The sequence below is a fragment of the Pelecanus crispus genome, chromosome 4, assembly GCF_030463565.1.
Source record: "Pelecanus crispus isolate bPelCri1 chromosome 4, bPelCri1.pri, whole genome shotgun sequence".
Taxonomy (NCBI): Eukaryota; Metazoa; Chordata; class Aves; order Pelecaniformes; family Pelecanidae; genus Pelecanus; species Pelecanus crispus.
In genome coordinates this window covers 36,341,574-36,356,049 of record NC_134646.1, presented here as the reverse complement: position 1 = coordinate 36,356,049, position 14,476 = coordinate 36,341,574, and the positions used below count along the sequence as shown (strand labels likewise).

Sequence of the window (14,476 nt, the reverse complement as noted above, 5' to 3'; positions counted from 1 at the left end):
TTTCCTATACATAATTCTGGCTGTCCTGGTTTTTATGATCCTGGCACAGAATGAATTGCAGGGAAAGAATAGCCACTTGAGCTTGGTCATGGCAGGAAAAATGCAGTTTTCCATTTGTCAAGGCTGAACAGAAAAGGATATAAATGCAGCGAGTCCCACAGAAAGGTCAAAAATTACATCTAAGCGTACAGTGAGTATAAATCAAAGTGAATTGTGGCTCAGGAAAGAGGCTTGAAACAGCAAGTTTGAAAATGAAGAGTCAGAGGAAAATAGCAATTAAACTCCAGGCACTTTCAGAACAAAACTGCAGTGCAAAGCGGTGGTCAGCAGTACAGTGTTGTACTATGGATCAGATAATTTTGGAGGTAGTGAACATGACTTAATCGCAGCTCTGTTTTGTACTGGAGTAGGTCAATGTGCTTTTTGCACTTTGACACCTGTCCATACCCTGCTGGTAGGAACGCAGTGAGACTTTCAGCTTCTTTCAACAGCTTTATATAAAATGAGCTAGAACAGGCCTCTATGTGAGGCCTAAACAAAGTGTGTGTGTTTTCCCTTCTGCATTTCAAGAAAGATTTTTTTGTGACAGGTTTTATACAGCCTTAGAACTGGTTTCTAAAAATGTTTCTCCAAAAAGCCTTGAGAAACTAATTGTAACAAAATAAACGCAAAAGTCTGAAATCATTCTGGAAGAATACAACTCTTAGTAAGATATTGAAAATTATCTTTTCCTTCTTCCTTTTAGGCAAATGCTCTTCTGTAGAGTGACCCTTGGAAAATCCTTTCTTCAGTTCAGCACAATGAAAATGGCTCATGCCCCTCCAGGGCACCATTCTGTTATTGGCCGGCCAAGCGTGAATGGACTTGCGTACGCTGAATATGTTATCTATAGAGGAGAACAGGTACGTGGGTTAGCAATGACTGGGTTTATGGAAGGGCAGAGCTTGGAGTTGGAGAGGGGATGTGACTGGTTTCCACACCAGGTGTGCTGTGATAACCCGGTTGATTAGATTTTTTTTCATTTAATGTGAAAATAAACAATGACCTGTAATCAAGCCACCAAATGCTACTCCTTTCCACTGAGCTGCCCTGATTTACACCATGCAGAATTGCCTAATTCCCCCTGTGCAGCACTGCTGGAGTCTGTTAGGAGTTGTAGTTTCTCTCAGGAGCCACTGGTTCTCCCATTGCATTTTACTGGCTTTACTGCAGTAACATAACAAGAACATGTGCATTTCTGGGGCTCTTGTAGATAATGAGGATTCTGGGCTTTTTGCCTGTAGATTCCCAGCAGAGACAGTGTCCCTGTCTGCCAGAGACTACCCTTAAATGGCAGCTGAAGTAGCACAACAATCTTCAGGAGGTGATACTTAGTCTGAATAACTCAGCTAGACCCTTACTCTAGAAAAGTGGTTTACTTACTACTCTGGATGGCTCCAGGATTATTCAATAAAGTCAGGTTGAAAGGAACCTTGGGGAGGTCACGTAGGCCAGCCTCTTGTTTGTGCTGAATTCAGACCAGATTGCTGAGGGCTTTCTTTGACCAGGCAGGTCTTGAAAGCCTTTGAGAATGGTGTTTCACAGCCTCTCTCAGCAGCTTGTTCCTTTGTTTAATTATCCTCAGAGCAACAAATATGTTCTTTGTATCAAATAGGAACCTCCCCTGTTTTGTTAATCTCGTTCTCCTGCTGTGCAGCTCAGGAAAGAATCTGGCTCTGTTTTCTCAGTAGTCTTCCATAGGTGATGGAAGATTGCAATGAGGTTGCACAAAGCCTTCCCTTTCCTGAACTGAACAAGCCCATCTCCCTCAACCTCTTCTTGTTTATCCTGTGCTCTCTCCCCCTGACTATCTTATTGGTCCTTTGCTGAACTTAGCACCAGCTTATTGCCATCTTTCATGTATTGGAGGGCCCAAAAGTTGTATGCAGTTGTCTGGATGTGGCCTAGTGAGTACTGAATAAGTGGTAATCATCACTAGACTCAGTTGACTGGCTACACTGCTCTTGATGTACCACAGGATGCTGACAGCCTCTGTTGCTGCCACGACGCACTGCTGATTTTGCTTTAGCTTGCAGTCACCCAAGGGCTCCCAGCACCTTGCAGCAGAGCTGCTTCCCGTCCTGCAATGTTATAAGGAATTGGTTCATCCCAGGTGCATTTGCCCTTGCTGGATTTCATGAGACTTCTGTTGGCCCGATGTCCTCTCATCTGTCTAGGTTCCTCTGAATGGGGTCCTGCCTTCCAGCAAATTTAGCTTTGTTCTGGGACTGAACTTTCTACCAGCTGTCTTGAGAAAACGCTGGACAGATGCCTGGCTTACGTGCTTTGGGTGTGCCAAGTGTTTTACTGCCAGTAAAGGCATTTGCAGGTCATGTGGCAAGTCAGCAAGCATTTTAGGGTCAGACTACATTGGTCATCTGAGATTTTTGAATAACTTACGGGCACTGACTGATCTGTAGGATTAGCTAACAAGGAGAGTAATTCTGATTGTGAATTCATGTTGCGCACACATTTTCTGGCAGTGTCTGCATGGAAGAAACATCTTTCTTTCTACTAGTGTATTAAGGAAGGTATTAACTACATTGAGCAGTTCCCACTTAGTGCTGGCTAGTTTGAAATCTGCTTTTTTTTTTGCACTCTGCAAGCATAGAGCTGATTCTTGCGCTGTCCTTCCTGATCACTGTTTAGTGAAATCCAAAATGTGAACTTGCTGAGCATACCCTTGCATAAAGCAATGGTTTTGTTTTTTTGGTTTTTGTTTTTGTTTTTTTTTTCTTAACTTTCAGGCCTACCCAGAATATCTCATTACATACCAGATCGTGAAACCAGAAGCTCCCTCACAGACAGCAACAGCAGCAGAGCAAAAGACCTAGTAGCTACAGAGCAGTGAAGAAGGATGTGATCGACTTCAATCTTGGACTGGATGGATACGTGTTTCAGAAAATCAGTATCATATAAAATCCTTAACAACCTGGAAATAAGCTGTATGTCTTTTATAAAGCATTGGCGTCTTGATGAATATGATATGAGTAACTCTTGCATACTCAACTGCTACTGTTCCTTTTGAGGAAAGTTTACAAGGGACTGCCTTTTAATAACATATCTCAGGCTCCTAGTCTCTGCAGTTACCATGTATAAAATAATGTTGTTTTGATCTAGACTTTGGGAACATTATTGTGCAAACGGAAATCTCTATCAATGCCATCTCACGCGTTAAAATTTCAGACACTACTATTCTAGTTATCTTATTTGCAGATAAATTGCATTAAGCCCATAATTTTCTTTTCAGCATACACCATTCATTTTATGTTTTCAAGAGATCCTAGTCAACTATTTATTTTCCTTTTGTATTCTGAAGTTGAGCCGGAACCTTCTTAAAGATATTTTGCACAAAGTCGGTTTGACTAAAATCATTAACAATGCAATATGAATTTCATCTGATGAGAAGGGGCTAGGTCCAGTTCTTCAATATAGGGGGTTTTTTTGCACACCTCTGAGCAAACGATAATACGAGTGAGTGTAGCTTTAGAGTGGAAACAAATTGTGTCAGTTTGCTGCTTTGTCTGAGTTTTCTGGGGGAAGCCCTAGGAAGTGTTTGCAAGGGTAACCAGCTCTTGTGCTTGGAAGAACCTCATAAAGCAGGTCAATGCCCTCTGCTGGCACCTCTAAAAGAACATTTTATAAGGCTCCTATTAAGTACATGCAGTTCATGAAATGTTCTCCACTTACAGTGACCTACGGTTTTGCTGGGAGAAAACAGGTGAAAAGTCAGAAGATTGCATACATGAGGGCGTATCTGGTTCGTGTCCCTCTGTAATATGAGACCCAGTAAATGGGTTTCAAACTGGTAAGGGAGAGTGAATTATAGCAGTTTCATGTCACATCTTTGTGTGTGGCATCACAGTTGAAGAGCTTAAGGGATTTACAAAAATAATAATTTTTTTAAATATCGATTTTACATTTTGATGAGAATGAACTTTTAAAACATCAGTTGGCATGTGGATTTGTTTGCAGGTATACCAGAGAACAAAGCTAGGATTTATTCACTCTAATCCCCTTCCCTGCAAGTTCCCAGGTTTATTTCACTGGGTAGGAGAAAGTTATTTTTAAGCATTGCATAGCACAGCATTAAACAATTTCAAAAGTCCCCCTCATGGAGGATATGCATTTAGCAAAAGTAGAACACTATTTCTTTTTTGTGTTGTTTTTAAAACTTCAGAGAAGGTTGAAAATCAAGCTGTGTTAATTTTTTTCTTAACAACCAATACCAGGAGATGTGTTTCAGTGTTGAGCATGCAATGACTGGAGAAAAAAAAGTTCCTTGAACACAACACACTGTACATTTCCCTGTCAACCAGCACTATTTAGTATCTGATGACCCAGTTCATGCATTCAGGCTTTATCCCCCTTAAAGCAAGGAAACAACAGAATAGCGTGCTTTTAGTTTACAAAAATATGTGCTCCTGCAAGTGGGATTTTGCTGACAAGTTTGGATAAAACAAACTTAAACCTGAAGAGCTTTTCACTTTCAGCGTTAAGACAAAAAATTTTTGTTTTTAACATTAAGACATTAATGCTGAAGCAAGTTACCCTCACAGAGGAACTTCACCCACTGTAAAATCGGTCATTTGATGCAATCCGGCTACCTGCACATCATCTGTTTGTAGTATCTCTAAAGAAAACCTTAGAAATAGCAATACTCCAACAGATCTTGAACTCTGGGTTTTATTTTTCTTGAGCTGGCAGCGGATATATGGTTCTCGCTTCATTTTGTGACCTGATTAAATACGTAGCTTTGAAGTCCAAGCCAGGCTCTAGCCTAGTTGTCCTTTTAATCAAATTTCATTGATAAAATTGGGTGCTTGTATTTTGGCTACTTGTTTAATAGTGTTAGGATTGCAAAGATCACCACTAGGCTTTGAAGCTTTGTACTCATCATTTAAGTTTGGGGTTTGTTTTTAACTTAGTTAATAATGGAGTGGGGGGGTGTGCCTATCTACACTAGGGTGTCAGCGGTGAGTGTTGCTTACCATCCCCAATTAGACATAGTTTTAAATGGTAAAACAGTTGTGCTGCTTAGGTGAGCAAAACGGTTAATGTGGGTGTGGAAGTTAAAAGCTTTACATCTTTCAAAAACGAGAACAAGCCTAAAAACAAAAACCCCACCAAGCCCGCACCAGATTCTGTTCTTGCTTGTTGTTTCCTGTGTGCTGATTGAACTAATGGTTAGTCTGGATTTCTTCTGCAGCCTTGAACTTCTAGAGGATAAAAATACTGTCCAGTATCTTTGAACTGCCAGTGTTAACGTATCTGATGTTCTGTGCAGAGTAAAGGTGCTGTGTGAGGAAATCATTTTGCAGTGGTTTTTGTCTTGTAATGACATGATCTCATATCTGTTTGTGGCCAGACACTGAGGGATACCCAGGCCTGATGATGCGTCTGTGTGTCATAGAAACCTGTGCAGGAGTAGCATCCTCCTCTCCTGGTGTATGTTGTTGTAAGCTCCTCTTACAGTTTAAAACGAAGTGAGGATCTGCCCATCAATTTTGAAGTTACCCATGAAAAAGCTGGTCATGGTTTTGGTGGTAGAGCTGCAGTTGGCAGGTTATTACGGTACAGATGCTGCTGCTTTAGCTGAGGGAGTTAGCTTGATGCCTCCTAATTCTAGAGAATGGGACCTTAAAAATACATGCCCCCATAACCTGGCAGCTGCTGCATCCTGAGAAATGAAGACTTTAGACTTCCTGAGAAGGGCAGTCCCCTGATAATGGGATGCTCATTTGCAGCACTGGGTCACCAGTGGAGGCACAGTAGGAACTAAGGATGCAAGAACACACTGGGCTAAGCCATCTCACAGGCTTGGGAGCCTCAGCACCCTCTCGCTGGCTCCAGAAAGAGCTATTCTCTCTGGGACAGAACATGGTGTCTGTCTGCTGGGGAAAGGGCCACTTGTCTTTCAGGCCTGTTGATTTTTGTCCATGTCCCTTTGAGGCAGCATTTTGAAACATCTGTGCAGTTTGTGACAGGACCTTGATAGGCAAAACAGAAAGAAACTTCACCACGTAGCAAAGAAGGGAGGGTTCTGCTCTCCATTGCTGAAATTGTTTCCATGAGACAGATGAATTAGGTACCTGGTGCAGAGTGACATTGCAGTCTGAATGCTGTCAACAAAACTTCTGGTAGGATTAAAAGCAGAGAGTACAGTACCTTAATAAGGTGTATCTTATTTTCTCGTCCCTAGTTTTATCTGCCAATCTGTTTTGATCCCAGCTCCACGGAGACTGTTACAAACCTCTTGTACTAGTTTCACCATTTTGCAGTCACTATTGGTCTGTAGTCCAAGGAATGAGCGATGTGTTTTTCTAACCTCTGTTTTGAATGTTTGCATGTGATGCGGTTGAATTCCACTGCATTATGCAGCAGGAATTTATTGTGCCTGCAAACTTCTATACTTTGCTTGTTGATAACAGGAGTACCCCAAAACAAAATTCTACACTGAAGCAAAAAGAAAATCCCACAAAATGTTCTGCGCTGCTGGCTTCGGTGGGCAGCAGACACAGAAAAGGCATGTGGTATATGGGATGAAGTAGCTTCTGGAGGAGGGCGCTTCCTTGGCTCTGGAAACCGGCTGTTCCTGCGGTTTGTTGCAGGGTAGAGGAGATGTCTGCTCCCCGTGAATGCATGAAGCGCTGAGGGATGCTAACGTTGTGCCACTGCGTGGCTTGCGGGAACTACTTAAGACAGTGGCAAATCTTCTCAAAAAAGGCTCCTGCATCCCTGCAGTGAAGTCACAGCTCCTGCACGGTACGTGCACTACCTAGAATTTCCATATGGGACTGTTAACAGAAATTACCCAGAACAGATTTTTTCAAAAGGTGGGTAAAAGGAAGGGTCCAACCACAAAACAGATCAGTTTGAACATTGCTAACCATTCTCAGAAGCTGAAGGTCAGGAAATGTGTGAATTTATTTTTAGTGGGATTTCTCCCCTTTCCATGCTGCTTTGCCACAGAAAATCTAGCTCAGAAATCTAAAGAGAGATGCTTCTAATGCATGCTTCAGTCATTTTAAGCTATGCTGCAGCCCTGCTGGGGAAGACATGGGGAAGTGCAGATTCAGTTCTAGCCTCAGGTAGTGAGTGGCTTTGTGAACCTCCGCAGCTGTGACCGACGGTCAGAGGTGCGGCTGTGGGAGGGGGGGAGCACGCTCTCCTGGTCCGTCAGAGCGCGGCAGGCCACGTGCGCAGAGGTGGAGTGGCAGTGTTCCCACCTGTCCGAATGCATGGTAGATGTGAAACCTAGAGGATCAGGGGACAGCTTATGCGTGTGAAAACCTCTGAAGCAAGGTGAAAGAGCCCATGAACCAGTAGGAGACGTGAGAAAGAGATGCATTTCCCATTACACTAACACATGTGCCTGTGAGGTCGTATTATCTGACTGTCTTTTGATATATCTGTTTCTGTCTTACTGAACCTGTTGGTGGCAAGTTTTAGTGTTGGTGCCATTAATTACTAATGTAGATGATTAGATTCTCTGTATGACAAGGTAATTTTGACACTTTCTTTTTAACATCTGCAGAACTTGCTTCAGCTTTGGAAATTGAAATGGGGATTTTTCTGTGCCGCAGTCCCGTGAGCTTGTGCATCTTCATTCCTAGTTGCTTTCTCTGCCAGCCCAGATGGCAATGTACCTGGGGGTTGAGTTTTTAGACCTTTTTTTTGTAAAACTTGTTTTCATAACTAGCCCTGTATGTTTCCTCTCTTGGTTGCCAATTACCTGGAGCTGGGATATCATTTATTTATTTCCTCCTTTACCCTCTCTCTCAAAGAAGATGATGGGCAGCTTCTCAGCCTACCTACATGGTGGACTTTGGGTAACATCTCTGTAACAACCGAGTTCGATCTATAAATGTGCTTGGCTAAATGTCTGATCTGCAATACTTGTAATAGTTTAAAATTCAATAAATACATTTTTAACAGTTGCTCTGTGAAAGCAGAGTGTTTGCACAACTTGCTATTTTGTCTTGGTCTTAGGACAAACCTGCTCCAGCCACAACTGTTGCAAACAGTTTTATTTTTATTTTCTCCAAACAATTTGTTTTTTCCCTCCCTCAGGCAATAAATAAAAAGTTAATTTCTAAAAAAAAAAAAAAAAGAAAAAAAAAAAAACAAAACCGTACATATGTACATCAGCCACACAGGCATCTTGTGTGTTGGATTGGACTGGGGGAAGGAGAGAGGTAGGGTGGGAAGTAAGGCTCCAGGTGGGTTGAAGATGAGGCATTTTCTAGGCTTGGACCAGCAGCCACAGCAGTGTTGCACAGATAAGCGAGACCCAGCTCGGGTGGAGGAAGTTTGAAAATGCCGGATGGATGACAGCTCTAGGCCAGCCGCTCCTCCACCGGGCTGCTTCTCTCTTCCGTTCCAGCCCAACCATGTCCCATCCTGCTCCTTCTGGAAAAAGAGCAGCAGTGGGATGGGTGGAGAGGAAATGGAACAGGGGGTAATCAAAAGCAGCCCCAACTGCTGCCCCCACCCCTTCTTTCTCGTCTTTAAGCCACAGGAGACTGGACCCAAGTTTTGCAGGAACCAGAGATCCAAGAAGAGAGGCATTTAGGACTGCATCTCCCCCTCCAAACCGCCTCCCAGCCGCAGAGATTGCTCTCCCCCACAGGAATGGGCTCGGCTGGTGCCTGCCAGCTCCTGCATCGCCTCCCCAGGCACTGGCAGGGTGAGGGCAACTGCAGGCAGCCCCGTGCCACCGCTCCTGCTTGCCTCAAGGCCCTGCCTGCAGCTCTGCTTGTCACCCAGTGAAACTGGCTCAGGTAAGCAGCACCCACCACACGCACCCATGCCTCTTTGTGCGTGGGGAAGGCTGCTGCAAAATAAAAAGAGGGTATGCTCCCTTTTCAACCCAGATGAGCTAGGGACAGAAATACAGGGAGAAGGGGAGGTGTATCTCTTTTTTTAAAAAACAAGACAATAAAATAGGGATGGAAAGAGATGAAGACCAGGCACTTGAGGAAACCCAGTATACTATTTTTTTTCCTCCCCGAAAGAGCCTGGACAATGTCAGGGTTTGTGGCTTTTACAACTTCCATGCTCTCAAAACATAAAATTAAAAAGCAAAAAAATAAACCAAGATGAGGTAAGAAATTTCTCTACGAAAAAGATGTCAAGTCCAGGGTGAACGGCAGTGTCCGGCACTATTGCTTAACATCACGGGGCTCCGTGCCCGCCTGCCCCCTCCACGCCTGGCCCTATCTGCTTGGCTGGCCTCGGCCCCTGAGCTAACAGCTGGGCGACATGGTGATGGGGCTGTGCAGGTACGGGAGGCTGCTGGGGGTGGCATGGACACTGACGGAGACTGGGAAGCTGAAGACAAACTGGGAGGTGGGGGTGGAGGTGGCCTTGCCCCGCTCCCGCAGTGTCCCCGAGGGGCTGACAGCTTCCACTGCGCATGAGGTGGCCAACACCTGCGACTCAAACTGCAGCAGCTGCCCCATGAAGCTGAAGTTAGGGGAGATGATGCTCCGGCGCTGCTTGACAAACTCAAAGGCCTCCTCCAGCTTGACACGCTTCTTCATCATCAGGTAAGCCAAGCAGATGGTGGCGGAGCGGGAGATACCAGCCTGGCAGTGGACTAGGACCCGGCCACAACACTCCTTCACCGAATCTGGAGGGCAACAGGGGATGAGACACGAGACCAAAGCTCAGTCCCTCGCCAAAGCTGCAGGTGATGGCTGACCTCCCTCCCACCAGTGCAACAAATGGCCTGGACCCTGCTGGACCCCAGGCCTCTCTGAGCCAAAGGCTCCAGGTCTTTGAGGCAGGAACCTCGCCCCCGGTGAAACACACACGGACGCAGCTCCTCTGTGCAGGCACTCACCGATGTACTCGATTGCCTCCATGAACCAGGAGCTGATGTCAGCTTTGTGGTTATCCTCCACTGGGATACACTTGTACTGGTAGTGCCCCTCGAAGTGGTTGGGGCAGTCTGAGGAGACGTTCAGCAGGGCTGTGATGCCCAGCGCATCAAGCATGTCCCGCCGGGCGGCGTGGTAGGCGCTGCCAAGGTAGAGGAAGGGAAGGATTTCCACAGGGCCACCCTGTTACAGAGAAAAACAACAGATATGGGGGTGACCAGGGGAGAGCAGTGGATGCAACGCACATCCAGATGGCTTGGAGGCCCTGAGCAGTGCAGGAACCTGGCACCTGATCCAGGTCCCTCAAAAGAGGGAGCAGAGGCTGCCTTTCTGAGCTGTTAAACCTATTTCAGCCCTCCCCCTCTTCATCCCATTCAGGAATGGTCAGGTGTGGTTAATGGGATTTGGGCCTGTCCACTTCCCAGGGAGCACAAACTCCCTGGGATCAGGAGGACCACCATGCTCTCCCATGAGAGGAAAGGGAGCAGGGCTCTGGCTCTGCAGGCCTCAGCTGAAGGAGAGCAGAGACGCTCCGGCAGGACCAGCTCGCAGTGCTGGAAGGAGCGGTCAAAATAGCTGAGCACTGGGCTTCTGGGCATACCTGGTCATGAAGGGGGGTCCCACAGGAACTGCAGCCCAAATCCAGGGGCTCGGCGCTGGTTGGGGGTGACACATTGCTCAGGGACTTGGTTTTTGCACAGAATTCAGGGTACTCCGCGGAGAAGCGCTCATAACCCCCTGCAAGGAGAGAGGCGTGAAGCGTTATCCCAGGCTACGTTCACAGCACTGCAGAACAGCGTAGGCAGAGCTGACGCGTCTCACCGTGCCCTTCGCCACTAGATGATGCTACAGCGATGGAGAGTCGTCTCCTGCCCCAGGATGAGCAACCGGGCTCCTGGCAGCAAGGGGGGAATCCTTGAGGCCCCACCACTGTCTTAGAGCAAGAGCTCCGTAATGCTCTTGGCTGCCCCAAGTCTCTGGTCCAGGGTTTAGCCCCCTACACACCATCAGCCAAAACCCCAGACAGAGGCCAAGGTTGCTCTCTAAGGATGATGGAGAGACAACAAATCGTCTCTCGATTTGTTGCCAGCATGCTCTGACTTTAATGGGAAAAGCTGCTCCCAGGCCAAAGACTCTTCAGTTCCCAGCCTTCCCAGACACATCGTCCTGCCACAAAGCACAGAGGTCTCCCACTTTCCCAGCCTGACCCTCCAGCCCAGAGCTCCCAAAAAACAGGCCAAGGAAGCCCTAGCACTGGCCAGGTACAGTGAAGCTAACCCCACAGCAAAGCAGCTCTCCAGAGAGAGGGAGAGGTCCACTGCCTCTCAAGGACATGGGTGCAACCTGAACATGGCGGTGAGCGCCCTGTGACAGAGCAGCTTGCTCCTTTGCCCTGCTGTCAGGGGGATAAGCACAGGTGACCTCAGCTCTTCCTTACGGCAGGCGAAACAAGAACAAACCCCATCGACTCCCCAGCACAGGGAAACTGCAGTGTTGGCTGCAGTGTTCTGGTGAGATTTCCTTTTCTCATTCAAATCAAATCAACAACCCTGACCTCCTTGTTGAGTCTGACCTTGAGCCTTAAAACCTACAGAAATCAGGTATTTCACTTCCACCACAGGAATCTAGCTAGACCAAGCCCTGACTCCCAGGGTAGGTCCTGAACACTCACCCCAACTGCAGGACCCACGCCTGCATGTGCGGCCTTGCCAGAGCACACGCAGCAGGACACGTATTCCTTATCCAGCCTCAGCCCTGCGACTGCCTTGAACAAGGCTGGATGTTCAAAAGACGAGTGGATGCAAGCACCTCCAGCAAAGCAGGCCAGGAAGCCCTAGGCAGCTAGCGACCAATATTGCCAGCAGCCCGGTGTCCTTTATGGTTTCCTCCCCCTACGCAAGGAAGGGCTCTTAAAGCCGAAACATGCACACGCATTGCTGAATTTGCATTGTCCCTCCCACGTCAGCAGGACAGTTCGCAGAGGCTGCGTTTTCAGGGCCTGACATCCCTTCGCAGTCCTACTGGTTCAATTTGGAGGAGCACCCAAAATCAAGTGCCCCTGTTAGACACCTTCAGGAGGTCTGATCCTAAAATCCCAGGATCTACCCCATCCCACTCCGATGGCCATCGCACCATCCCGAGAGGGAGAAGCTCCCCAGGGTGATGTGCGGAAATTGGCTTCCTCCTTGGAAAGGCAAAGTGGCCTTTTCAGTCAGAGCTGTTTCTCCTCAATGCATCTCATCAGATCTAACACCCGTTCAACCAAGCGCCACATCCAGCGGCTCCATGCGGCGGTGTGCAGATCCTGGCTGTGCGTGCGGGACCTGCCTGGTGCAGGAACCACACTGTGGGGGTGCCCATCACCAAGCAAAACCGAGACGGAAATGTTTCACGGGGAACCTGGCAGCAGTCTGATCTGCACAAAACAGATCCGGGTCTTCATTGTGACCTGTACCCAGCAAATTTGCATTTGGACAGGGACATTGCTGGGTTAGCACGGCTCTTGTGAAATCAGGGTGAGCTCAATGATTTTAGTAGCTCTGTGGTGAGGAAGAGGTCTCTAGTCCCGAGACTGAGTCTCTAGGAGCCCGTTCCTTGAAAAGAAAGATTGGAAACCCCAAACAACCTCCCTTGAGAGACACAGGGGCACCAGAAGCCCTCAGCTGACAAAGGCCACCCTTGCAGCGCAGCAGTGTTTCCTGCCACGTGCGTGGCTCCCAGCACCACGACGGCTCATGGCCAAGGACCCGAAAGCATGTTCCCGAGCGAGCCCTTGCTGTGCAGGCGCTCCCGCGGCAGCGCATCGTATCGCATCCTTGGAACAGCTCCTGCTGTTTTTACTGTTATCTAGTAAAACAGAAGCGCTAGCTCCTCCATCTATCAAGCCTCTTAATGGATTCGCTACTCTGCGTACACATCCCCACCCCTGCTGTAAGTAAACCAAGGACTAAATTAACTTCTCAGGCTGTAAACAAAAAAGAAAAAAAAACCCACAGAGCTCATCCAGCAGCCCCAGCTGAGCATCCCCCTCCCCTAAATCACCTCAGGGCAATTCTCAGGACCAGCAGCTCCAACTGCTCGCAGCATCTCACTCAACACGTGCCCAGACCGTGGCAGGGGACAGCCCCGATGGCTGCTGCAGTGGCAAAAGGAACACAGAGGCATCCTGGGGGGGGGGTTCTGCCCGCTGCAAAGGGACAGCGGCGTGACACCAGGTATTTGGTCCTGCGCGAACACCTGCTCTGCACGGTGGGGCCGGGGATGCACTCAAACAAAGAGAGGGGAGGATCCTCCCCGCTCCTTTCCATCTGGAGTGGCTTGTGCCATCGGGCTTGCACTTTGGCCCCCGGGGGCACGGCGCCAGCCCCGCCGCTCGGCAGCCCCAGGCGCCTCCCACCGCCTTTTGGGCCACCCACGCCACGCGCGGGGAGTGGGGGGCATGGGGGCGGGGGGGTGTGCACGGCCGCGCCGCCGACTGTCCCAGGACCCCCACCTGCGGGGCCATAGCCGCACAGCCTCGCTGGGTGCGCCCCCCCCCCCCCCAAAAAAAAAAAAATAGCACCCACACTCCGTCCCCCCGCCGGCTGCCAACTTCTGGCCGGGAGCGGGGCGCAGCCGGGCCGGACCCCGCCATCCCCGGGGCCGCTCCCGCTGCCCGCCGCCCGGTCCCCCCGGGGTCCCCGTCCCCCTCCCCCCCCGCGCGGTACCTGCCAGGAGGCGGATGTCGGCGCGCGCCGTGTCGCGGCGGAGCGCGCGCACCACCAGCGCCACGGTGCTGTCCTCCCGCAGGGCCTCCGCGCGCGGGCTGCGCTCGTCGTACACCACCACGGCGGCGTAGAGCCCGGCCCGCAGCCGCGCCCGCACCTCGCCCTCGGCCGGCAGGATCTGCTCCAGGCTGACCGCCCCCTTGGCCCGCCGCCGCACGATGGTGTTGCAGCGCACGTTGAGCGCCCCGCGGATGTGGCCGGCGCTGTGCGCCAGGAAGGGGCGGCAGTCCAGCAGCAGGCACCGCCCGGGGACGGCGCCGGCGCCGGCGGCCTCGTCGCGGCACACCAGGCGCCGCAGCGCGCTGCCCTCCATCTCCCGCAGCCCCTCGGCGGCGGCGGCCACCATGGCGATGGCGGCGGCGGAGGAGGCGGCGGCGGCGGGACCCTGCGCCCGCAACCGGCGCCGCTGCCCGCTCGCGCAAGCCCCGCGCGCGCGGCGCAGCCTTTACTACCCGGCGGCGGCCGGCGCGCGCCCCCGCCCCGCCCCGCCCATTCATCCCGCGCCGGGGACGCATGAATGGACGGGAAGGCGGCGGGCGGGCGCGGGCGACGTCACCGCCTCCATTCACAAAAAAAAAAAAAAAAAAAAAAAAAATCCGGCCTCCCCGCCAGCCGGCCATGTTCTCCTCGGTTTGTGAATGGGGGAAGAAGCGGCGGGCGGCGCCGTGCCTTCTGTCGCCGCGGGGCGCGGGGGGCAGGCCCCCCCCCCCCGCCAATCCCCCCCCCCGGGACCCCCGGGTGACCCCCGCCGGGACCCCCTCCGGGCCACCCGGGCACACGCGCGTC

The 14,476-nt window shown here is 50.0% G+C and overlaps 2 protein-coding genes across 2 annotated transcripts in view; one reads left to right on the top strand and one right to left on the bottom strand.

The window, feature by feature from the left end:
- The window catches only part of TNKS (tankyrase), a 147,599-nt gene extending 139,672 nt beyond the window's left edge, over nt 1-7,927 (top strand). Inside the window, exons 26-27 of the mRNA XM_075708749.1 lie at nt 746-902; nt 2,787-7,927. Coding sequence (XP_075564864.1) covers nt 746-902; nt 2,787-2,873 — 244 coding nt within the window. The 3' untranslated portion in view covers nt 2,874-7,927. The remainder of the gene's footprint in view (nt 1-745; nt 903-2,786) is intronic.
- A 1,360-nt stretch (nt 7,928-9,287) lies between these two features.
- DUSP4 (dual specificity phosphatase 4) lies at nt 9,288-14,036 on the bottom strand. Its single transcript, XM_075708735.1, has 4 exons — nt 13,631-14,036; nt 10,525-10,661; nt 9,887-10,106; nt 9,288-9,673 (listed from the first exon to the last, which is right to left on the bottom strand). Exons 1-4 carry the CDS (start codon nt 14,034-14,036, stop codon nt 9,288-9,290), a joined length of 1,149 nt encoding a protein of 382 aa, XP_075564850.1.
- Between the last annotated feature and the right edge of the window lie 440 nt (nt 14,037-14,476).

What these genes read in the sequence shown, in the direction of transcription:
- DUSP4 (XM_075708735.1), bottom strand. Translation starts at nt 14,036, where the DNA reads ATGGTGGCCGCCGCCGCCGAGGGGCTGCGGGAGATGGAGGGCAGCGCG. An exon ending in CGACATCCGCCTCCTGGCAG is followed by an intron (nt 10,662 to 13,630) that starts GTACCGCGCGGG and finishes CTCTCCTTGCAG; the next exon opens with GGGGTTATGAGCGCTTCTCC. An exon ending in GGACCCCCCTTCATGACCAG is followed by an intron (nt 10,107 to 10,524) that starts GTATGCCCAGAA and finishes TCTCTGTAACAG; the next exon opens with GGTGGCCCTGTGGAAATCCT.